Source organism: Brachyistius frenatus, unplaced genomic scaffold (genome assembly GCF_029030835.1).
Source record: "Brachyistius frenatus isolate BFR_SWC_R1_liver_20210118 unplaced genomic scaffold, ASM2903083v1 Contig_388, whole genome shotgun sequence".
NCBI classification, from domain to species: Eukaryota; Metazoa; Chordata; class Actinopteri; family Embiotocidae; genus Brachyistius; species Brachyistius frenatus.
This window is the reverse complement of record NW_027210987.1, coordinates 187,877-211,809: the sequence shown is the minus strand read 5'-3', so window position 1 is coordinate 211,809 and position 23,933 is coordinate 187,877. Positions and strand designations below refer to the sequence as shown.

The 23,933-nt window shown below is 44.7% G+C and overlaps 1 protein-coding gene across 1 annotated transcript; it reads right to left on the bottom strand.

The window, feature by feature from the left end:
* Positions 1–3,446: 3,446 nt before the first annotated feature.
* Positions 3,447–23,907, bottom strand: mbtps1 (membrane-bound transcription factor peptidase, site 1). The gene is made up of 23 exons (XM_069724650.1): positions 23,752–23,907; positions 19,666–20,317; positions 17,688–17,960; positions 15,600–15,806; positions 15,335–15,445; positions 15,123–15,232; positions 14,871–14,987; positions 14,621–14,688; positions 13,532–13,634; positions 12,057–12,208; positions 10,842–11,003; positions 9,860–10,004; positions 9,574–9,762; positions 8,980–9,152; positions 8,561–8,676; positions 8,281–8,437; positions 6,766–6,890; positions 6,575–6,652; positions 6,153–6,293; positions 5,931–6,062; positions 5,350–5,476; positions 5,094–5,224; positions 3,447–4,541 (listed from the first exon to the last, which is right to left on the bottom strand). Exons 2-23 carry the CDS (start codon positions 19,874–19,876, stop codon positions 4,318–4,320), a joined length of 3,252 nt encoding a protein of 1,083 aa, XP_069580751.1. The 5' UTR covers positions 19,877–20,317; positions 23,752–23,907; the 3' UTR covers positions 3,447–4,317.
* Between the last annotated feature and the right edge of the window lie 26 nt (positions 23,908–23,933).

The window sequence follows — 23,933 nt, the reverse complement described above, 5'->3', positions numbered from 1 at the left end:
TCCGTGTTGTTTATCGGCGGTAGGAGTCGCTACACCTTTATTTTTCCTGCCACTTCCTCTGTCTTCCCTCTTCCTGTAAAAACTCTCATCGTCTTTGGATTCCCGCCTGATCGTGTCTACAACTCACCCTGCTGCAGCCTTTTCACTGTATATAAAAGTGGACGTGGGTCTGAAAAATGAGGCCTATGCGGAGGCGCCTTAATCTGCAGTACCACCGACTGCCACTAGAGGTCGCCTCCAAAAAGCCTCCTCTGCATCGGCCTCATTTTTCAGACCGCGGAAGCTGCACTCCACTTTTGTATACAGTCTGTGATATGATGGCGCCGGCCGATATCCGAACTCGAGGCTTCACAACGGCCGTTCACAAACCAAACGGGTGACATCACTGCTGGTTGCCGCTCGGCTGCAGCTTGTCCGGCCTGAAGGGAGAAGTAAACATCTCCGAAGGGTCTACAAGTGTCCAGCAGAAGAAGCACGACCACATCAACTGGAAAATTTCATTCACAAAATTGGTTTGCAGTTTGAGGTCCTCTGAAACGTACATCATTTTATTTCACTTGTGAAAATTGAGTTTCTGACTTTTCATTTCATTTTAAAAAAGAAAAAAGCTACACAAACCAATTTCCTGCGGTGAAATTGGAGGGTAACGGATTTCACCCGGCGGGTCGAAGCCAGCGTGGTGACTGAGAGGAAGAACAAGAAGAGACAGACTCAAGCAGGCGGCAATTTGTTGATTTGCGTGGACAAACCCTCGTGTTTACAATTCAAAAAGGGAAGCGGAGGAGAAAGCAAATTAATCTCGCAAATTCTCTGCGAGTCCAACACCAGGACCGAGCTCGGAGATAATGAGGAAGATGAGCTGCGTTAATGGGGGTCCTTACACAGCTTAGTCATCACAGGCATGAGCTGCAATTACAAGAGCGCAGAAAAGCTGTGGGGGATGAGGGTGGAGGGGTGAGGGGGGGGGTGATGCAAAACACATTTACTACACTGAAAGTGCTCTATGTCAAAGCATCTGCAGTGTTGCTGAAAAATATTCACCACGTTTTTTGCCATCTGATTTCTGCAGCCTGGATTTTATACCAACGGGTTGATTTACAGCCGTTGGTTCATCAGAGAAAAACGTGTCAGTGTCACGTTTTGCCTCGACTGGGCGTGAAAACTACACGCTTATACGTGACCGGGGTCGAAGAAGGGAGGTCACGTGACGAAGTATTAAAAGTGATAAAAATCCAAGTGGAGACAAGGATAGGAGGGTTGGTTGGATGCAACAAACACGGGAGACTTTCAACATTTGTATTGGAGTTCGTTTCGTGAGTACGTTTTTATTTTTTTTTGTAATGCAACGTATGTAAAACTACATATTTCAACTGAAACCATGATATATTTCTGAACCGAACCACGTGGGTTTTTTGGTGTCAAACCTCAGGCACTTTACTTTAGCGGAGGCAAAACGCCCTCTAGTGGGCTGATGGGTGCATTACAGGCTTCGATCCAACGTCCTGGATACCACAAGAGGGCGCCGTTCATACGGACTCTTCTCGTGAACACGGTGAATACGACCCCGCTGCTCCGAGCCTCATGTCATAAATCATTCTTAATCTTTGGACATGTAAATCATTTCAAAACAAAAAGATGAAGTCCAAAAGACTGTTGTTTTTTTTGTGGGTTTTTTTAAGTCAAAGTTTAATTGGCATTAAAATTCATGACTTGAAATGTAACTTGATTCCAACTCGTGGGAACTTCAGTCACATGACTCATTTAAAATATATATTTTCCAAAACTAAAGTCAAAGTTGAAGTGACAGACGGGAGTCCTGCTGAGAGGACGTGTGGGGAGAGACGTTAGCCGGCAGACAGAGGTGGGCCGGCGGAGCGTTAACGGCCCGCTGGGACGGGTGACGAGGGAGGAACCCACGGATCAGTGTGGTGTTGAGAACTCGGCTCAGAGCCGCCGCCGCCGCGTCTCTTTCAACTGCCTGACCGGGATGTGAAGCGGGGCGACCTGATCGGCCCGACAGGAAGTCCACCGGCATCTGGGAACCGCGGAGGGAAGAGGGCATGTGACCTCCGCTCGCCGCCGGCTTTTCCCAAATCTCGTTAGCGCAGCTAGTCGACTCCGGGGTCATTTCCCCCAGTTTCCCAAGGTACCGAGGGAGATTAGTCGTCCGGTGGGGGCCCGTCATCCAAGAAGACGGGTGACAGATTCACAGGCTGATCTGGCCTATTAGGCTCGGATAAGGAGCCAAAGCTCAGACCCCCCCCCCTCACCACCTCCTCCTCCCTCCCCCCGAGCGCACCGGCGCACATCATCTTGGATGAAATCAACCTGCATCACTGAATTCAGCCCAGAACCAGAACTAAACCCCCCTCGAGTGGGATGGAATTAGTCCGTTCAATCTACGATTACGACTCAAAGGAATGCAATTATTTCTTCTCAACAGTTCGGCACAGAAATAAAAAGACTAAATGTTTTTTTGTTTTTTAATTTCCCTGCAGAAGGAAAAAGGAATTACCTCACTTACGTCACTCTTTATTCATCATTTTACTCTGACGAGCTCGTAGTGAAATGTTTCGTCAAGGTTTCATCGCCTCTTTTGTCACAAAAGCAGCGACGGACTAACGTGCAAAAAAATATATATAAAGATTAAAAGTGTGATGCCGACTAAGCAATTCCCATTTATTCCTTAATGTATTTATTCCCACTGGAGATTTGATCCGATCGTGTTCTCCGAGACCATTTAAAGATGTTCACGTCGCCTGCAGGTGTTGCCTTTTAACATGAAACTGCTGACACGGTCTTTTTTCCCCGTTTTTAGTGATGGGAGATGCGTTTGTGCTCACAAATATTGATATAAAACTTACGATTATTGGAATAACTCGTAGACTTTATCCAGAGGGGGACAAAATAAGAAAAAACAAAAAACAGCTGCTTGAAGAAAAAGAGAATTCATGACCTGAGCTGTCTGTGAACTAATGGAAGAGTTTCTATCGGCTCCTACAGGCAGCAGTGCATATTATAGTAATACAGCTGGAATGGGTCAAAGAACCAACACATTTCATGACAATCATACTCTTTAAAAAGTCCTGCAAAGTTCGGCGGGAGGGAGGCTCTGCTTGTGATTGGCTGTTAAGAGGTTGTGGGAGGGTTCAATTCCATCCATCTTTTATTTGTAGCGTACCAATGAAAGTTCAGGCTTCGGGACCAGTTGATTGACAGTGAAACAACCAATCACACTACAGCATGCCCTCCTTCCGGCTGATCCGATCTAGCACCAACCTTCCAAGAGTTTTCCGGTCCTCTCCTCACTTCTGATTGGCAGGCCAGAAGCTCAACGCCGTTGAGGTGCATTGTGGGTAATCTCAGTCTGGCGGCTTTTACGGGAAAACCGACCACAATAACAGTTCATTTTTAATAAACCGATTTAAAAGAACAAGTCAATCGGATCACTTTGATTATGTTTTATTTTTTAATTGATGGAATATATCTGAACAAGTCTGTCAATGCTACTTGGTTGGCCGTGAGAGATCACGAAGGATGACATCATCGGGACGCCTGGCCAGAGTTCATTCATTCATTATATAAAGTATAAAAACAATGAAAAGACACGAGACGGGCGGCGACGTACAAAAACCAGGGACAGACAACTCGATGATCCGGCGGTCCTCGTACTGGAAACATCTGCATGATCGCGCGTGTGTGTGTGTGTGTGTGTGTGTGTGTGTGTGTGTGTGTGTGTGTGTGTGTGTGTGTGTGTGTGTGTGTGTGTGTGTGTGTAAACTTTATACTGAACATTTGACTTTGTGTGTTCATGTGAGCTTCTGAGTGTGTATGTGTGTGTGTGTGTGTTTTAGGGTACGAACAAATTTAATAAATATAAAAGTCACAAGTTTCATTCGTAAAGAAACTGTTTGGTCGAGGAGGAGGAGGAAGAGGAGGAAGAGGAGGAGCAACACGTTGTCTGGAGCAGGTGGGGTGTGTGTGTGTTTTTTTTTTTTTTACACTTAATACTGTTCATTGGTCCACACACACACACACACACACACACACACACACACACACACACACACACACACACACACACACACACACACACACACACACACACACACACACACACACACACCTTCGACAGACAAGAGGCACAAAAACTGCTTCGGCGTCCTGGAGGCGTCCTGGAGGACGCTCGTGTCCGGCAGTTTAAAATAAAAGAAAAGAGAGACTTCGCTGGAGTCCGTTTTACTTACAAAACCTCCGACGTCAACACAAGTCGTCCGTTTCACAGCGTCTCAGTATTTCCGAGCGGCAGATCGGCCGTCAGACCGTCGGGTTCTTCCCCCCCGTCGTGGTGGTGGTGGTCTGCTGCTGCTGCTGCTGCTGGAGGTACGTCGGCCGCTTGATGCGCGGTTTCCTGCGCTTGGGTTTGCTCTTGGCCTTCGTGAGCTGCACCACGAAGAAGGACAGGACGACCATCGCTCCCAGGAAGGCGAACACCGGGATGGTCTGGCCCACTTCCTGGTTGTAGCGGCCGGGCATTATCCCTAAAAGTGGTTGTACATTAATTATCACATAATTAATTGTAATTGACTGTTTAATTGTTTCTAGTTTTATGCCACTATTATAGTATACACAATAATAATGAACATTTTCTTTTGGGGCGGTGGTATTTGATCCACGATGTTAAACATCAACGGACGCTCGTGATTGGTCGAATATTATCAAAGTCAAACCTAAAACATGGAAATATGACGTCTTTGTTAAAGTTTCATGCAGCTGTTGCGACGACGCCGTTGTGCAATAACTGCGTCGGACTAGTAAACCTGGCCCTGTAACCATGGTTACCGTGCACAAAAATGGTGACAGCTGCCAGCCTCGAAAGTTGTTCACAAGATATAAACAGTAACAACAAAAAAAAACGACGGTAATGAGACAAAATGACGGCAGAATGAAATTAAGCTGCTCTCTCTTTTTTATTTGTAATAAGCAGCTACTTGGATAAAAGAAAAAATTGTATCGTCCCATATTTCATATTAAGAGACGCGTCTCGTATTAAAACCATTTCCACCGCAGAAGCTCTGAAGGTTTTCCGTTACCTCCGGGGATGTCCCAGGCCCCGCTCTCCCCCGGAGACAGAGGTCGGACCTGGGGCCGGTACGCCCTCACGTTGGGCAGAGCCACCTTGTCCAGATCCACGGAGAGAAGCTTCTGGTGTTTCCACAGGTTACTGAGAGCACGACAGGGAGGACAAAAAAACACCCAAAAACACTTCATCGTAGCACTCAATTCGATGTTTGAGTGACGTGTAGTACAAAGACTTGAACGACCGAGGAGACGAGTGTTTTTGTCTACCTGGGCGCCGTCTCATTGACGGGCTGCGGCTTTGCCCAAGACAGGTGGGGGCAGGCCGGGAGGGGGCGGGGCTTAGGGTCTCCCAGGTGAGCCTCGAGAACCTTGGAGTAGCGGTAGAGATGGTTGCCTGGAAGAAAGGGAGGAATTATCAGACCGCAGACTGTTTGTAGAAGTGTTCGTAGATTCCGGGTCTGAAAAATGAGGCCGATTGCAGAAGTGTCTTAAGCTGCAATACCACCGAGTGCCACTAGAGGCGGCTCCGAAAAGCCTCCGTAGACTCCCATTCAACTTCTCATGAAATTCTCAGTCGATAAAATGTCTCCATCAGTTATCTCGGTGTTGTTAGCTAAAGTCGTTGAGTGGAATAAATAAAGGTGAAGATGTTTTGTGAATACTTTCTATGTTAATCTAGTTTTAACTTTAAGGGGATATTCTTCAAAAATGTCACAATTCGAATAATTTCCTTCCACTTTTGTCACTATGAGGAACTCTTAGTCCGAGTAATCTTAATACTTTAATACGTCCCCCCTGGTAGTACAAAACATCCGAGGCTGGTATAGTTACGTAAGCTCCCTCCTCACCTTCCAGCCTCTGCGGCAGCGGGCGCTCGGTGCCCGTGGGAGGAGCCACTCTGCTGTGGGAGTGGCTCAGACTCGGCGGGGTCATGCTGTAGGACGTGTACTGCAGCAGGGCGTCGAGCAGCCAGAAACAGTCTGAAAACCCCCCAAAAAACACGCGGGAACGTTAGCGGAGAGCGTTGCCGAGGGAGGTCGTCGGAGCTTTTCGACGTGAACGGCCGTCACCTTTCTGTCGGTGGCTGTCGTCGATGCAGTTGGAGTCTCCGTACAGAGCGATGCGACCTCCCCCGTCCGACGGCGTTTGGTACAGTCCGAGGATGGGAACACCCTCCACCACCGCCGTCTCCTGCTTCAACACTTCCAGACCTGGGAGACACACACACACACACACACACACACACACACACACACACACACACACACACACACACACACACACACACACACACACACACACACACACACACACACACACAGAGAGAGAGAGAGAGAGAGTAGTGTTACATCTGAACTAAGGACACATGGATTAAAAAGTTTGCCTGCGTGGCTGCCGGCCAGCGCTGTGATACACTAAGCTGGGTTCAGCTCTCTGTGTTGGGGTGTGTGTGTGTGTGTGTGTGTGTGTGGGGGGGGGGGGGGGTCTGTACCTTGGTCCTTCAGGTTCTTGGCAATCACTATCCCGTCCTCTGGGAAACGGGCAATGCTGCAGCCTGAGGCGTAGTACACTAAGAGGAAAAGAGACAACAACAGCAAAATCTTTATTTTGTGAAAAAAAAAAAACCTGAACGGGAGCAGAGGAATGATGTCAGTTTCAAAATAAAAGAAGTGTGCGTCTTACTGTCATGATCAGCCAAGCTGAAGTCTCCCTCGTACAGCCCGTCGCTGAACGCCATCCCCCACACGGAGATCAGGTCGTTCAGAGCCGGTACGTTAGCGCCCCCTGTGTCCGGCATCCACCACTGCCTGCAGGCCAGAAAAAAATATCACATCCACTTCATTAACAGGAATATAAATGCACTTTAAAATAAACATTTTCAGAAGGCTACACAAACTTTCATTTCAGGTTTGACTGCAGAAAATAAGGAAACAGAGACTTTAACGGCAGCGACTTGAGATACAAATCCAACAAAATCGGTCTCAAAATGCTTCAAAGATGTCAGCAGGTCTCTAAAGAATAAAATGGCAACTTTTAAATAAATCCTTTGAACACAATGAAGGCAACAAAACAAAACAAAAAAGAAACCTTCATAATAGCGGCACATTGTAGAGTTTTCGAATTCAGTTCTGTCCAGAAAAAGGCAGCTGCGAATGAAAAGCCCACAAATGAACCGCCGCCCATTCAATTAAAAGTGAATTACTCAGCATAATATTTAGAAGCCACAAAAGACTATATTTAACTGCGTTTAAGGCTTTTTTTAATCCCCCTGACAGCTGGTGCGGAGATTGTGAACGGAGCTGTGAGTAATTGTTATCTCCGCGGAGAAGTCGTGATGTACGGCGGCATAAATAAAGAGACGTGGTTTATGACGCTGTGATCGATACATGATGGAGCTCCTGGTGAAAACATTTGCGAGGCTAATGTCTGTTTTAATGATTGAAGTGGTGGCAGAAACAACAAGAGCAGAATTACTGAGTTCTGCTGCGGAGCTGCGATACCACTTACAAAAAAAAAAAAAAAAAAAGATTGTCATGAGTTTTCTTTGGAAAAGTGAAGCTTCTCGAGTCGGATCCAGTTTTGTGCTGAATGCGTTTTACACAATAATCTACAGAATAACACGTTTCCATGATGGGATTTGGTGGGTTTTTTTTCCCCTCACTGATCTGAAGTCCTGCTGAAGCAGATTAGCTGAGTGTAAGTAAATAATGCACTTATTTAGTCATGAATATCCAGCAGTATAGAAAGAGGGAAAGATCTGAAGCCCAGTTTTCATGGGATTTTAAATGGAGTATAAAACGTTTGAAGTGAATTTGAATCAAAATAAATTGAAGGAAATGACAGAAAACAACAACAACTGCTTGGACCAAAAGTAAAAGATTCAACCATCTTCATCAGTTATTTTAAATGTTGAGGTTGATGTCGATGCATCAGGCATCAAATAATGCTTAATAACAAATCTTCAGTTGTCCGTGTTGTGTGATGCAATGAATTCTAATTTCCTTTAAAAGCAGATGTTTTAGTACACAAACTTTAAAAAAAGAAATATTACTTTAACATCAACATAAAAAGCATTTTATGTTTAAATATGTACGACCCCGTCATTCATAATAAGACCTAATAAATTGGGTTTCAGTGGTGTTTTTCTGCTTTAATATCTACCAAGAAGGAGCACATTGTTGAGTAGATTTTGGGTACCTGGTGTTCTCGTCGTAGAACTTCACCTTCCTCATGACCGACGTGTTGTACCAGTCGCTGAAGACGATGAGCGACAGGCCGTTGTCGATGTCCCTCCGCAGCTTGGTGATCTCTTCGGGAAAATACTCCTCCTCGCTGTCCACCATCAGCAGCGTGCCTGCAGGAGGCAAAAATAAAAACAACAACAAATTCATCGGTCTCGTAAACAAATCGGTAGAAACTTGACACCGTTTTCTTGTGTGATTTTTTTTTTTTTTTTTAGGCCTCAGAAGCTCCGTACCGTACTGGCTGGCATCAAAGCAGGTGATGGGAGATCCCAGCACCTCCACGAAGTAGCCCATGCTCCTCAGGTGCTGGTACATGTCCCTGAAGTTGGTGTGGATGTGGTCTCCGTTCCTGGGAAACGGGTTCAAAAACAGAAAGGTGATGAATATGAGGTCGTTTGTCCCGACCAGCCTAATATACTGGAGCTGCATGTCACACTGTCTTTTCATCCCAAGTTGTACTTATTTATTTTTTTCGTGTGTATTTATTCATTGGCGTTACTTTTTCTTATTTTATCGTATATGTATTTGTAATTTTTTTTTTCTTTCCCTAACTGTGTTTCTACGCCGCCGTGAAGACTAAATTTCCCCACCGTGGGATTAGTAAAGTATTTTTCCGTCCAAACTGTCAGGAAAAAAAAAAAAAGAGACGCACCAGTCCAGCGGGTCGTTCTTCATGCGGAGGTTGTCTCGGGGGAAGTAGCCCGGCGGGTAGCGCAGGTTGTGGTACTGGTCCCACAGCACCCGCTTACTGCGCGGGGGAGTCGGCACGATCTTCACCTTGATGGGCAGCTTGACGGTGGAGGTCAGCTCCCCCCCCACCTCCGACTGCCGAGGACGGAGAAAGGTGAAGAAGTCATATAATACTTTGCTAAAAGTATTAAAAGCTAATGGAGATGCAGAAATGGATAAAAGTCATTCATAAACAATTTGAATATTTAGGTAAAAGTAACAAATAGATTCAATTACTTGATAAATAGCTGAAATATTTAGCCAGAAAAAATGTATAAACAATTGAAATAAATAAAATGTGTGGATAAAAAACTAAAAGTTATAATAATGTGTTCAAATGAATGAAGCTGAAACAATTAAACGTAATCTAATAATGGCTGAAACATTTATTTTAAATTAATCCATAAACTGTTGAAATAGTTAGCTCAAAGTAATTTTCAATAATTAAGCTAAAATAGCAAAAACAGTTGAAACGGCTCAAATTCTTGAGCTGTTTCGGGGTGTCGCGGCGACTCACGTCGTTCTCCGCCGGCGACGCCACGGTGACCATCACGTGACCTTGAGCGACCCCTTCCCACGACGCCGCCTTCTTGGCCACGGAGATGGACACGGCCAGGTAGCCGGCCCACGGCCACAGCACCGGGGAGTACGAGACCGCCACGTCGATGTGGTCGCCGTTCTGGGGGAGGTACGGCTGCCAGATGGGCTGAAAAAAAAAAAAAAAAAAATAACGAGAAGGAAACCTTTCGTGGGCTCACGTGGAAGAAGTTTGGATGTGGAGGATCTTTTTTTTTTGTGCTCACCTTGTCGACGATCCGGCCGGTGACGCCCATCCCGTTGAGGATGGTCACGTTGACGATGGTGGGCATGCCTCCGTAGTAGATGGGCTGCGAGCAGTAAGGCCACATGTACGGACACTCGGTCAGGTCGATGTAGCTGGGAGACAGACTGGGAGGAGACGGACGGGGACAGATTAGGAGACGGACGGGGGGGACAAATTTGGACAACGCTCAGATGTTTTTGTTTTTTTTACAGATTAGAGATTCAGAAACTCAAGATCAGAGTCGTGACAACAACAAAACAATGGAAACGATAAAAACATGGTCCCAACAATGTGTTTCTGGTCTGGTCGAGTATTTTGTATAGAAGTTGGTAAATTTAAAAGTTGGACTTGGGATGTTTGTTGACTTCACGCGACACCTCCAGTTCAGACTTTGTCCGTTGCCATCTTTGCTAGTTCGGAGTGGTTTGGAGCAGGAAGTGACCATATTTGGACAAAATGGTGGAGGGTGGATCTGACTGATCTGATTGGGATCCCGACGATACCACGTCCCCGCCCACCGATAGCTGTAACCTGACTGCACCACAGGCCTGTCAATCAAACAGACACGCCCCCAAAAACAGGTCTTCTTGAATCTTCTTTTCTAATGAATGAGGGATTATTTTCAGATGGACCTCCAGAAAACTAAGAAGAAGGAGTGACTTTAGCTAACAACACCGAGATAACTGATGGGCACATTTTATTCACTTTGTATTTGATGAGAGAAGTTGAATGGGAGTCTATGGAGCCGGAGGTTTTTTGGAGCCGACCTCTAGTGGCACTCGCTGGTATTGCAGCTGAAGACACTTCTGCATCGGAACCATTTTTCAGACCTGAAACTACAAACACTTCTACATAAAGTCTGTGGTGATTACTTGTGAACGCAGGACAACATTTACATGATCTCACAGGTTTCTTCATCCACAAAGTGTCTGTGAGTCGGCGCTCGGTGTCGAGCGGCGTACCTGGCCTGAGGTCTGTAGCTGTTGAGGATCTGATAGGCCCTGATCAGGTCCAGCTTCCCGTGGCCCTGCTCGAACATGTTGACCCCGGGCAGCCTGCGGGCCGAGGCGATGAGCGCCTGCTTCATGGAGGCCGGGTTCACCAGCTCCCGGTTCTGGACGGTGCTGTGGGACAAGACATCGAGAAGGAGGACAGACTTTTTATACACGTGGTGTCAGATTGCTTTTTAATTGAGAACAAGCGCAGCAGGATAGACGAGGGATGTGCTGGAAGTATTTGAGCGAAGTGCGTGACTCCGCCTCCCTCCCCCGGGGGAAGGGCGAGGTGCCGGGTGTCAACAAGGGTAGTGTGATCTTTAATCATGAGCTCACAGACCGGCTCGGTTACAGCTCGGCAAACAAGGAGAGCTTTCTCACCGGCAGACTTGAGAATAAAAAAACAAAAAGAAACGAACATGAATGCGCTTCCTCCGGAGACACATTTCAGGAGGATTTATAGCGTCACGCTGTTCGGCATCGTACTACACGCGTGTCCTCTACGGAGCACTAAATGGAACGATGACATGGGAGTGCGCCACGCTTCACCCAAAACTTACTCACGCAGTTTAAAAACATTTAAAAAATCTTTCCCGGAGCTGGAAGACCTCAAGATGAGTCAGCAAAGTATCCGCCTGACTGCACGTCTACCAGCTGCAAAGAGGCCAGACACAAAAAAACACAAAGAAGTTTCGATACAGAAGTCAAATAAACTTTAACAGTCAGTCTTTCCCCCCCGAGGTCAGCAACTCCCATCGCCAGCCTCAAAATGTGCTTTTATAAGTTTATAAGACTTCGTTTTTTTGGGGGTTTCTAAAAGTGTCTTCTGCCTTTTTTTCTGATTTGACCCACAAAAAAAAAAATCATTAATACTAAAAAACTAAATCACAGATAACTGCAGCACAAATGATTCTCAACAACTAACCTCAGTGAAAAAAGATCTACCGGATCTACTCACACTAAGTCCGACTTAAAGAATCATTCAGGTTTATTTAAACTCTATGTATTTAACATGAATGTGGCTGCTGACTCGGCACTCTTTAAAGTCCGTGTGATGAAGAAGACCGGCGATCGGTTTAAACAGCAGTTAGAAGAAATGGTCCTTTGAGGCGGCTAACTTCTGCGTTTACTTTTAATTCGGACTCCAGAACAAACGTTTAAAGTGAATCTGGTGCAACGGACCTGGCCAGGAGTGTGACGGCCCCCGCCACCACGGGAGAGGCCACGCTGGTGCCGGACAGAGAGCGGCATCCCTCCTTCATCCCGGAGCCTCTGACGCCGGAGCCGTAGGTGACGATGTCAGGCTTCACTCGGCCGTAACCGCCCGGCAGCTCCTGCACCGACATCCAGACAAGAGTTTGGTTTTATAAAAAAAAATAAAAAAAGGTTGAGAGGGATTCGGATCGGCTACGACGGCAGTTTTTGGTGTCTTTATTATTTATACAAGCAAAAAAAAAAAAAAGTTTTGGAAGCAAACTTCTCACTGCAATCAAAAAAAAAAAAATCAAGTTTGTCAGTAAATATATAGAAACTGAGAATATAATTATTTGCTGTGATGTAGGGGGCGGGGCATACGCAGGAGACGGGAGTTTCTATTGGTGGACCGGCTGCCGCCCGATGTGTCGAGCTACGTCAGAGGTCTGTTTGAGTTATATCGCTCGTTCCTCGTGAAATGCTTTAAAAGTGACGACTCGGCTTTCACTTTGGTTATATTTCACGTTGTCGTGGCGATCCCGTCTTTGAAAGCAAAAGTTTTGATTCTGTGACCAAAACTGTAAAAGCAAATTTGTTGTTTGCGATGCAAATAATTAGATTCTCAATTTATATATTTTTACTTACAAACTTGATTTTAGATCGCACTGCGAGAAATTTGCTTTCCAAACTGTTGTTTTTGCTTGTATGAAAAAAGACAAAAATACCTGCATACTCTGCCTCTCTTATACATTTATATATATACACACACACACACACACACACACACACACAGGCTGTGTTTTGGACAAAAGCTGTAATTCAGAAATTCAGCTGGTGTCATTACGCCCACACCGTGAAGTCACACTGCGGTCAGAGAGGAGTTTAACAGCGACTCTCCCAAAAACTCCACGACTGTTTCAAACATCAGGGCTGATTTTAAAACACACACAATAAAATAAAATAAAACAGCAACGAACAAACTGGAACTTTTAAAGCAGAAGAAGAAGACTGAGAAATAAAAAGCGGTGATTTTTTTTTTTTTTCTTTTACGTTTTCTGATGTGCGAGGGTTGAAGGAAACGAGACAGACACCGACTGAATGAAGTCTAAATCAGATGTCTGCTCTGGGCGACGACTGATAAAAACGCTGTGTGTGTGTGTGTGTGTGTGTGTGTGTGTGTGTGTGTGTGTGTGTGTGTGTGTGTGTGTGTGTGTGTGTGTGTGTGTGTGTGGTAGTTGGCTGATGGGATGCGGATGAGGGATCAGGAGCTTACATTATGGTTGCTTATAAAGCAGAGGGCAGATCTCAGGGGTAGATGTCTCTGGAGATGATGGTGTGTGTGTGTGTGTGTGTGTGTGTGTGTGTGTGTGTGTGTGTGTGTGTGTGTGTGTGTGTGTGTGTGTGTGTGTGTGTGTGTGTGTGTGTGTGTGTGTGTGTGTGTGTGTTTTCCTGCAGCAACACACCCATGTGGTCATGCCCCTGGAGGAAAACCTGGCGATGTTGTCCTCGAAGTCGATCCCTCCGACCCCGATCACATCCATCTGGTCCGCCGGGTTGTTCAGCGTCCTGAGAGACAAACATGCTTGAAATTTAACACGATTTTTTTTAAAAAGGGACAGTTCACCGTTTTATTTCCACATAAAGAAGTTAGACGCAGTATTAGGAGACAAACAATGGACGCTGCTCTCTATTAACATTCTTCTGCACAGTGTAGGACAACGCTGCTACTGTTGAGCATCTCGCTAAAACACTGAGCTGTTGTAATAGAGGCACGACTGGGAAAAGACTCTCAGAAAATAAACTCAAGTGTTTCTAACAATAGATACGACGGTCGGATCAGAGATGAGCACGCAAGAAATTCAACTTCCTGATTATAGAAAGAATAATACGTCGAAATTTGTCTCTTTTTTTTTTCTATATTTTTTAAATCTTCCTTTATGTGTGAATCACTGTATGTCATTTTCTTGCTGTAAAGCACTTTAATACAAGAAATGCAGCTCAAAGGTGACATACATATAAAGTTATTATTCTTATCATTATTATTTACCCTATATATAATTTATGCTATATAAAACCTTCCCCCCCTCTCCCTTCATCACACCCCTTTTCCAGCTCTATATATACATGTATGTTTATATATATATATATATATATATATATATATATATATATATATATATATATATATATATATATATATTTCCCTGTGGGTGTGGTCTGTTTTTATTGTTACATATTTATACTTTTCTTGTTTCACCTTTTTATTTTTCATCCCTGTGGGACTGTGAGAAACAATATTTCAATCTCTCTGCATGTCTTTGGTGAATTGATGATAAAGTTGACTTTGATTTAGCCGTTCAAATGTCCGAAAGAAAACCTCAGTAGCCAACCTGCTGCATCTCCGCTGGTGTCGCAAACATCGTTCTACCATCCGCCGAATCAGCAGAAATAAGATCATCTATAATTAAAAGATTTCGTATCCCTTCTAAAAAAAATTTTTTTTTTTAAATTCGTTCTTTATAAAGATGAATGCCTTCGAGAGTTCGACGTACCCGTAAAGAGGTCCGTCGTTGCCGATGGCAGAAACCATGATGACTCTGTTGGCAGTCAGCTCCCACACCTGCCAATCAAAGAAAATAAATAAAGAGAGACAGAAAGAGATGAACCGACGGAGTTATCGAGCAGTAAAACGAGGCCAGTCAGGTTTGGGAGCAACGAAAACATCTGTGGGTTTGTTCCACCAGCAGCCTCCACCTGTGTGGCCAAATTTAAAAAAAAACATCCGTGTTTGTGGGTTGTCACCTTATCAACGAAGGGGTGGTCCATGAAGTCGGGGCCCCCGATGCTGAGGTTGAGGACGTCGATCTTCTTCAGGATGGCGTAGTTGAAGGCGTCCAGGAACCACGAGGTGTACGAGACCTGCGAGGTGAGAAGAGACCGATAAAATCTCCTGGTTTATTTTCACCATCGAAAACCAACAACAGCAGCAGCAGCAGGATATTGAGGGACGACATTCTGGTGGATTTTCAGATAAACGCTGGCAGAAACGTCTACCTGGTTGTTGGTGAACACTCTGAAGATGTGCAGCTCCGAGTCAGGGGCGAAGCCCTGACACTCCCTCATACTGGCTATCACTCCGGCCACAAACGTACCGTGACCCAGGCCTGTAAAAAAAAAACCACTGAATCAGCATCTAATTATCATCCTCTCGCCCGCCCACACCTGAGGAAGCTCAAACCGAGATCGGCCGCTTCGTCCTTCCTCACCGTCGTCCAGCGTCTTCTCGTTGGTCCAGTTGGTTCTTTCCTTCACGTTCTTAAAATGCGGGTGCTTCTCGCTCAGGCCCGTATCGAACACGGCCACCTTCACACCGGAGCCTGCACGCACGCGCACGCACACACACACACACACACACACACACACACACACACACACACACACACACAAAGACAGTTTAGACAGTTATAACTCCAAACTCCATTCGGGATGTTTTGAAGCAGCCGAGACGTCAAACGGTAAGGTTGTCCTCACCGGTGTGTCCCATCTGCCAGAGGACGTCGGCCTGCAGGATCTGGGCGACGTGGCGGGGGATGGCGCGCAGCAGGCGGCGGCTGGAGTGGCGTCCGGTGGCGTGCCAGAAGCCCGAGCCGAGCGACAGGCTGGATCGTCTGAAGGGGCGGGACGACTGCCACGACTGAACCTTCTGGGTGGCGTTGCAGGGCGCGGCCGGCTCGGGCGCTGCGGAGACAGGAAACCGGGAATTCAAAAGCGTTTAACATCGCGGATATCTCGCAGTGCGACAACTTTTTTTTGTATCTTCTTTAATCAAAAAAATTTTATAAATGCAAAATGAATTTTTCGGCAAAAGAAATAATAAAAATCCACAACATAAACTGAATAAAAAAAAAAATCCACAATTACACTAATAGAAACCGCCGAAATGAAATATTAGAAAAAAGGGAAACGACAATACAAACAGAACCGAGCCCCGAAACATTACTCAAAGCTATTTATAAAATCATAAACTATGTATTTCAGTATGAAAACGGAGTCTTCCTTCATTACATCTCGTCCTCTTTCCATCTATTAGCTAAAGATGTGAGGCCGATCACAGCAGCCTCATCTAAGCCTTTCACAATTGGACTCACTCAGACAGAAAAAAAAAGAAAAGCTAATCGGGTCATTAGCAAACATGAGCCTCCGCAGCTGCTTTTTGATGCCTTTAAAGTAGGAATCACAGCGCGGAGGTAAAGTCTTCTCTCGCATCTAAAATAGCTGAGTCATGGTTTCAAACACAGTGAATGTGGACGTTCTCAGGTGTTTTGCAAGTAAGAAAAAAAAAAATCTACATTTACCAGGAAGCTGAGAAAAAAAAAAAAACATTTTCCAAAATGATGAAAACACAATTTTTGTTTCCATTCTTTCAATGCAAATAATCTCCAATTAAAACAGTCCCAGCCCACAAACGTTTTTTTTTTTATTGATTGTATTAGATTATTTCAGCGCCTGTGCTGCGAAGCTGCTGCTTAATTCTGACGTGCACAAAATGCTTCTTCAGGCGTTTCTCTTAAAATTTGAGGAAACAGAAAATCTATGAAAGCTTAAAAAAAAAAAAAAAAAAAAAAAAGATTCATGTGTAAAAAAACAAACATCAGCTCATTTAAATTCAAATAATGCACACTAAAATGTTGCCAACTTCCTAAAGTGTGAAAGATAATGAGCATTTCAAGCAAAAAAATTTTTGATAATCGCTCGGAATTGAATATTATTCAACTAATAAGCTTTCAGGTGCGTTACCGCCACCTTCTGGCAGGAGTAATGTATGACAACCGGGCTCCACTAAAACAGGGGAAATAAGGAAGGACGATAGATGTATATAATAACAGATTTTTTTTAAATATTTTTTATGACTATTGTAATATGTAAAAACCAAGAACAATCCATTCTTTCAAAAAAGGGTTTTTTATATTTACTTTCTTTGAGATTTTAAAACTTGAAAGCGAAACTTTAAAACTGTTTTCAAGTTCACTTGGACTCCACGCTCATACTGCATGTGTATAAGCAGGCTGGGGGAGGAGAGGAGAGGGGGGGGGGGCACACTGAGGTCTTTCATCCAGTGCCAGACTCGGGGCGTGCCCCCTCCCCTCCCCACCACCACCACCCACTCCCTTAGTCCAGGCAAGTCCCACCACACTGACTCACCTACTCCCTCCCAGGGTGAACAAACACAGACTCCCTCTGTCCTTCCTCTCCCTCGACACCACACTCACACTCACACACACACACACACACACACACACACACACACACACACACACACACACACACACACACACACACACACACACACACACACACACACACACACACACACCTCCGGAGTTGCTCACAGTAAGATATACAATCCTGTTCTACACCACAAACATGGCGGAGACAGAAATGCATCCTGGGAACCGAACAAAGAGACGTTTCTGTGGGCCGACCAGATTCCCGTATCTCGTTCCACAGTTTTATGTTTCTTTGGACAGAGGTGCCAGAAAACTGCCAGAAAACACTGCGCTCATTATTCACCCGCCACAACCAACAACAACAACACCGCCGGTGTATTGTTGGACTTACAGGGGATGTACTTGAGCGAGCGAAACACTTTGCGCTGCGGCGTCACCCTCTTGATGTACGGGTGGTCCTCCAAGGTCAGCAGGCTGCTGGGCGACGCCTGACGGATGTGCACCAGCTCGAAGTCGCTGGGGAAGTCGGAGGCGGGGTTCTCCCGGGGAACGATGTGCCACTCCAGCAGCGCCGAGCCGGCCGAGCCGGCGCTCCGCAGGGCGCTCCGGATGTACAGGCCGCGAGCTTTGGCCGAGAAGTACCCCGTAAACGCCACGATGTACTCTGGAGAGAGACGAGTCAGCGGAAAACAAACAAGCTGCGTGTTATTGTTGGATCCACGAAGCCAGTTAAAGTTCAAGCTCTGTTAATCCGACATCCCGCACATCCGCAAAAATGTCCCCCCCAAAAAAATCAACACAGTATTACATCATAAGCTCAACTCTGGTTGGTTATTAAGAATGATTTGATATCTGGTGTTTTATATAAAGTATTCAGATGATTTGGTGGAAAAAAAAACCACCTGTTTGGTTTCCAAACTGGATAAACGAGTCCGGTTTTTAATATCGGAGTTGAATCTTGTGCCAGAGCGATATGAAGATGCGGCCTGAATATCAAGTCGGGTCAAATTAAAAAAAAACACTTGGATGAGGCGTGTCGCATCCTCAGTTTAACACGATAACTACACAGCTGCAGCTGTTATGATGTGAAGTGAGGTAACGAATGGTCAAATGCTTATCAGATAAGTCCCGAGGTCTGCAACCATTCAAACTTCTATTCCTTCAAATAAACTATATTAAAATGGCGTCTCTGAAGAAGCTGAGCGGGAAGGGAAAGTTTTCAAAGCAACAGGAGGTCACGCTCGTGATGCTTCGGCTCGTGAGCGAAAATAATTAGATCCCAGATACGAGCGACCTTTAGAGATAAGAGCAAATGAAGTCCGACATCCGGAGGGGAACTCCTTCGGGATGCCTCGCCCGTCTGTACAGGAGAGACGTCCGGGCTCGGATCTTTTTTTCCGGCTCACCATCTTTTATGTAAACAGCTGATCTCACTCTTATTACTCAGGTTAACTATCATCTGAAAATATCCAGTGAATCTGTTGTCTCTCCAAACATCTACAACAAGGATAATACAAAATTAATGTCTTATGAAATGAATTTCAGTCCCATTTTTTCTTTTTAACTGCATGTTGACCGTTAAACTTAAACAAACAAACGCTTCCCTCGGATTTTCTCTGACGTTTGAGGAACTCGAGTCGGCAAATAAACTGACGGAAAGAGCGGTCTGTAAATATCTCACCGTTCGTAAGAGGAGCTTAGCACAAAGACGGGAGACACTATTCAACTTGTTGCATCACCGTTTGTTTAAGGGCAGTAATAAAGATGATAAATGTGAAGTTTTACAGCGTGTGTTGACGCTGCTTCAGGGCTGATTGCGATCACTTCCTGGAGTCTTATCAGTTACAGGTATCATCAAGTTCATTAAATCCTCCATAAGAAAAGAATCGACCATTTTGTAATCCACCAGTCTGGCATTTTGTCTGGCGCCGTCTTGGTTGTTTTTTTGTTTTTTGGAGCCGGCGATGACAATATTTGGACGTAGCTCTCTTTGAAAGCTAATATCTTATTAATGATGGAAATATTTTCCGAAGGACCATCACAACCCTGATCAGAAGGAGGGAATTAATCTAATGACACCGCAACGACTCGTTCAAAACATTTACTGACTTTGTATTTTAAGAGAGAAGTTGATGCTTTTTGAATGGGAGTCTACTGGAGCTACACGGGTATTTTTGGAGCCGGCCCCAAGTGGCCATCGGTGGTATTGCACTTTAAGGCACTTTCCCATTGGTTTCACTTTCCAGACACTACGTCCATTTTTACATTACAGGTTGTGGTTGTATAACAAGACATGTTTTTAAATACTTAAGCACATCTTAAAAAAAGACACTAAAAAATAATATCAACCAGTTCTAACAGTTTCGTACCGTGTTCCACCACCTTCGAGGAGAACTCCAGTTTGACAGTCAACTCGGAGCAGTTGGAGCCAGACGGCGGGGGGAGGGGCTCCGTGATGGGGGCGTGGCGGTCAGAGTCCGATTTGGCTCCTCCTCCTCCCTCCGGCTCCGTCCCTACGGCGGGCAGGAAGCCCGCCAGCAGCCCCAAAAGCACAGACGCCCACAAGGGAAACAGGAGCATGTTTGAGGTGTGAAGTTGGTGTGAACCAATCGGTTTGACCCCTTTTGAAAATAGCAGCTAAACACCTGGTTCAGGGGTTCGGGGTGGGAGGGGCGGGGGCGGAGGGTGGAGGGTGGAGGGGGGGGGGGTTTAGGGACGAAGCATTTCAGGTCCACATCTCCGAAAATGAGTCCATACTGCAAACAGCCCGAGCAGCTAGATTAATTTCTTTCTGCGTTTCCTCTCCATGGTGGTGGTCCAGCGCGGCGGCGGCGGCGGCTCAGCGGCACTGCCAGACGAGGAACATCGTCTCCATGGCGATGACTTAGAGGAGGGCGGGTGACCGTGAAGAGCTGAGGATGGATGGATGGATGGATGGATGGATGGATGGATGGATGGAAGGTGGGGAGCAGCGATGGAGAAAAGATGCTGGAGTTCCTCCGCGATCCTTTCGGTTCTTATCTGTAAAGTCAGGATGAAAAACACACAAAATGAAAAGCGGGAACGAAGCTTGTTGACGTTTGAATGGACGAACGCGATACAAAAAAAACAACGACTTTGAGCAGCACGGAGCGATTAAAAAAAAAAAAAAAAACTGCTATTACAACTTTAATTCTATCGCTTGAGATTAATGGGTGAATTGATTTTGTGACCCTGTAAACACAAACTCTTGAAATATGGAACCGAGTGTGATGGCAGAAATCCAGAATTCAGAACAGAGCACAGCAAAATCAACTTAAAAAAAAAAACCAGTACAGTTTATCACGATACATCTGGCATGTTGACCGATGGATCTTCCAATCGTGGTTTCACAAAGTGCTAAAGATTTTTTTCAGGATATTTTACAGATGAGCGATGACTTTTATTATTCAAGACTAAATAAATAAAACACAAACTTGGGCTCAATTTTCGCTAAAGATTGCAAAATGTCAATATAGAGAAAAATAACACAAAAAAAACCCAACAGAAGAGCAATGACAGTAATAACACAACTTTTAATTCAAGTTTGGGAACATTGAGTTGTGTTTACTGCGTGTAAACTCAGTTTTTCATTTGTAAAAGGATAATAGAGCTATTTTTTTTTTTTTTTAATCTAAATGTCACACAGCATCGCTTTCAAATTGGTTTCAAGAACAATAAAGATCATATCCACCTCGATCTGGTCCCAAAATATAAATTATGGGCACCACTTTACACTAAAACGGACTCCTGCGAGAGTTAGTGGTGAGAAACGAGTAACGACGAGTTTCCCCTAAGAGCTAACCACAGACTGTATACAAAAGAGTTCGTAGTGTCCGATGCAGAAGCGCCTTAAGCTGCAATACCACCGGGTGCCACTAGAGGGGCGGCTCCAAAAAAAAGTCTCCGTAGACTCCCATTCAGCTTCCCACATGAAATTTCCATTCAATAAGTTTTCTGTATGCCATTCGCTAAAGTCGCTTTTTTTGTTGTTGTTCTGGAGATCCATCTGAAAATAATCCCATAATTTATGAGAAAATAAGCTTCAAAAAGAGGTGGGTTTTTATTTTTGGGCGTGTCTGTTTGATTGACAGGCCTGTGGTGCAGTCAGGTTTACGGCTATCGGTGGGCGGGACGTAGTACTTCCAATCAGATCAAATGTGGTCGCTACCGGCACACAAAGCCGCTCCGAACTACCAAAAGATGGACGACGGCTAAAATACCGCGCGACGGCCGTTCAACAGAACCACTGGGTGGCGACACCGAGCAAAACACAACCAAAATTAGCCGATTTCCTTAACTCGATGAAGCTACTTTACACACTGCACGCTGCTTCAAAACTACTAAAACCTCATTAGGAAACGTTGCGAAGCTGCAACGAAGCTGCAACGAGAAACACCAACACGCACACATTCGGCTGTAAGCGACTGGTTGAGACGCAGAGGGTTGTAAAAATAGTCCCTCTGGTTTTTAGGGCCGGGCTCCCAAAAAAAGAGAAAGAACGAAAAGAAGACAGGCTGGGACCACTTGTGTCAACATGACAACGAGCCACAAAAAATGGCATCAAACCTCAACACACACACACACACACACACACACACACACACACACACACACACACACACACACACACACACACACACACACACACACACACACACACACACACACACACACACACACACGCAGCAGGGTTATCAATCAGTGCAAGTCAGGGGGAAAATACGAGAAAGACAAGAGCGCTGCTTTGTTGATATAAACATGCAGGAATCTATTAAGCTTCACATGGAGGCAACACAACAACCAAATATTTGTACTTGTATTGAAACGGAAGGTATTTGTGTTTTATTTTCTTTGTTCACTTTTTTTTTTTCTTTCTCCAAGAGGAACTTCTTACAGACCGGAAATTAATACAAAACATGTGATAATCTTACAGAATGTGATGCATTAATGTCAGTTAAACTCACCAACCGCACATGTGGTGAAGATAACTCTTAATTCAACAACACTACTAATCTAAAAACATCAGACAGTGTGTGTACTTGTACTTTTGCTGATAACACTTCCTTTTTATGTACTTTCATGCATTACTTTTACTTATAGTGGAGTATTTACAGTGTACGTTTACTTATAGTGGAGTATTTGCAGTGTACTTTTACTTATAGTGGAGTATTTAGTGTACGTTTACTTATAGTGGAGTATTTACAGTGTACTTTTACTTATTGTGGAGTATTTACAATGTACTTTTACTTATTGTGGAGTATTTACAGTGTACGTTTACTTATAGTGGAGTATTTACAGTGTACTTTTACTCATAGTGGAGTATTTACAGTGTACTTTCACTCATTGTGGAGTATTTACAGTGTACTTTTACTTATAGTAGGGTATTTACAGTGTACTTTCACTCATTGTGGAGTATTTAGTGTACTTTTACTCATAGTGGAGTATTTACAGTGTACATTTACTTATAGTAGGGTATTTACAGTGTACTTTCACTCATTGTGGAGTATTTACAGTGTACTTTTACTCATAGCGGAGTATTTACAGTGTACTTTTACTTATAGTAGGGTATTTACAGTGTACTTTCACTCATTGTGGAGTATTTACAGTGTACTTTTACTTATAGTAGGGTATTTACAGTGTACTTTTACTTATAGTAGGGTATTTACAGTGTACTTTCACTCATTGTGGAGTATTTACAGTGTACTTTTACTTATAGTAGGGTATTTACAGTGTACTTTCACTCATTGGGGAGTATTTAGTGTACTTTTACTTATTGTGGAGTATTTACAGTGTACTTTTACTTATAGTGGAGTACAGTGTACTTTGACCAGAATACTGGCATTTAAAAAGGTCTGAAACAGACTGTATGCAGGTCTTTAATGTGCCTCTCTCCTGAAGTTTATTTGAATTGTACTGTGCAGATCTGTGGTTGACTCCTTGAGCAAACCCAACTCTCTAAAACACACACTTGGGATGCCTGTAATTCACATTAGACAGCGAATAAAAAGCTGTAGCGTTTAAGATGACTTAAACAGACATCATCTACCTGATTTAATAACACCGCGACTCTAAATGCTGCATATTGAACCTGGAAACGATGTTCTCGTGAAGCCGGATAACAAAACAAAGCTGGGAGCATAAACACAGGCGAGCATGAGCAGATGCTAAGCTAAAAGGTAACAGCATCAGAGAAGGACAGTTGTTCAAAATGACCTTAATTAAAAGGAGGAAATATCCCGAAAGCGACATTTCGCCATCTGAAACCGTGTTTGTGTTGTTGTTGTTGTTGTTGTTGTTGTTTGTTGCAGACGCGCTCATAGATTTGTTTTCCTCCCGGAGCCGAAGCGGTCTATCACATGTCCACCGCTAGCCTGCTTTAGCTTCGTGGTGCTCCTCGGCGGGTTGTGAGCTGAATACGTGAGTGTTCAACTCACCGAGTCCGGCCGCTTCGCTCCGACCCGCTCGGTTTGGACCGTTTAATGTCCGGTGCTGCCGGTCGTTTTTCCGCTGGCCGCTCGGTTCCGCTGCTTTGACGTCCCTCGAACAAAAAGCTAAGCAGCAAAAAACAACAACCCTCCAGTGAACGTTCACAGCCGCAGACCACTGACGTCCCCTG

What these genes read in the sequence shown, in the direction of transcription:
- mbtps1 (XM_069724650.1), bottom strand. Translation starts at nt 19,876, where the DNA reads ATGCTCCTGTTTCCCTTGTGGGCGTCTGTGCTTTTGGGGCTGCTGGCG. An exon ending in AAGAACGACCCGCTGGACTG is followed by an intron (nt 8,677 to 8,979) that starts GTGCGTCTCTTT and finishes CCCGTTTCCCAG; the next exon opens with GAACGGAGACCACATCCACA. An exon ending in GTCAATGAGACGGCGCCCAG is followed by an intron (nt 5,225 to 5,349) that starts GTAGACAAAAAC and finishes TCGTGCTCTCAG; the next exon opens with TAACCTGTGGAAACACCAGA.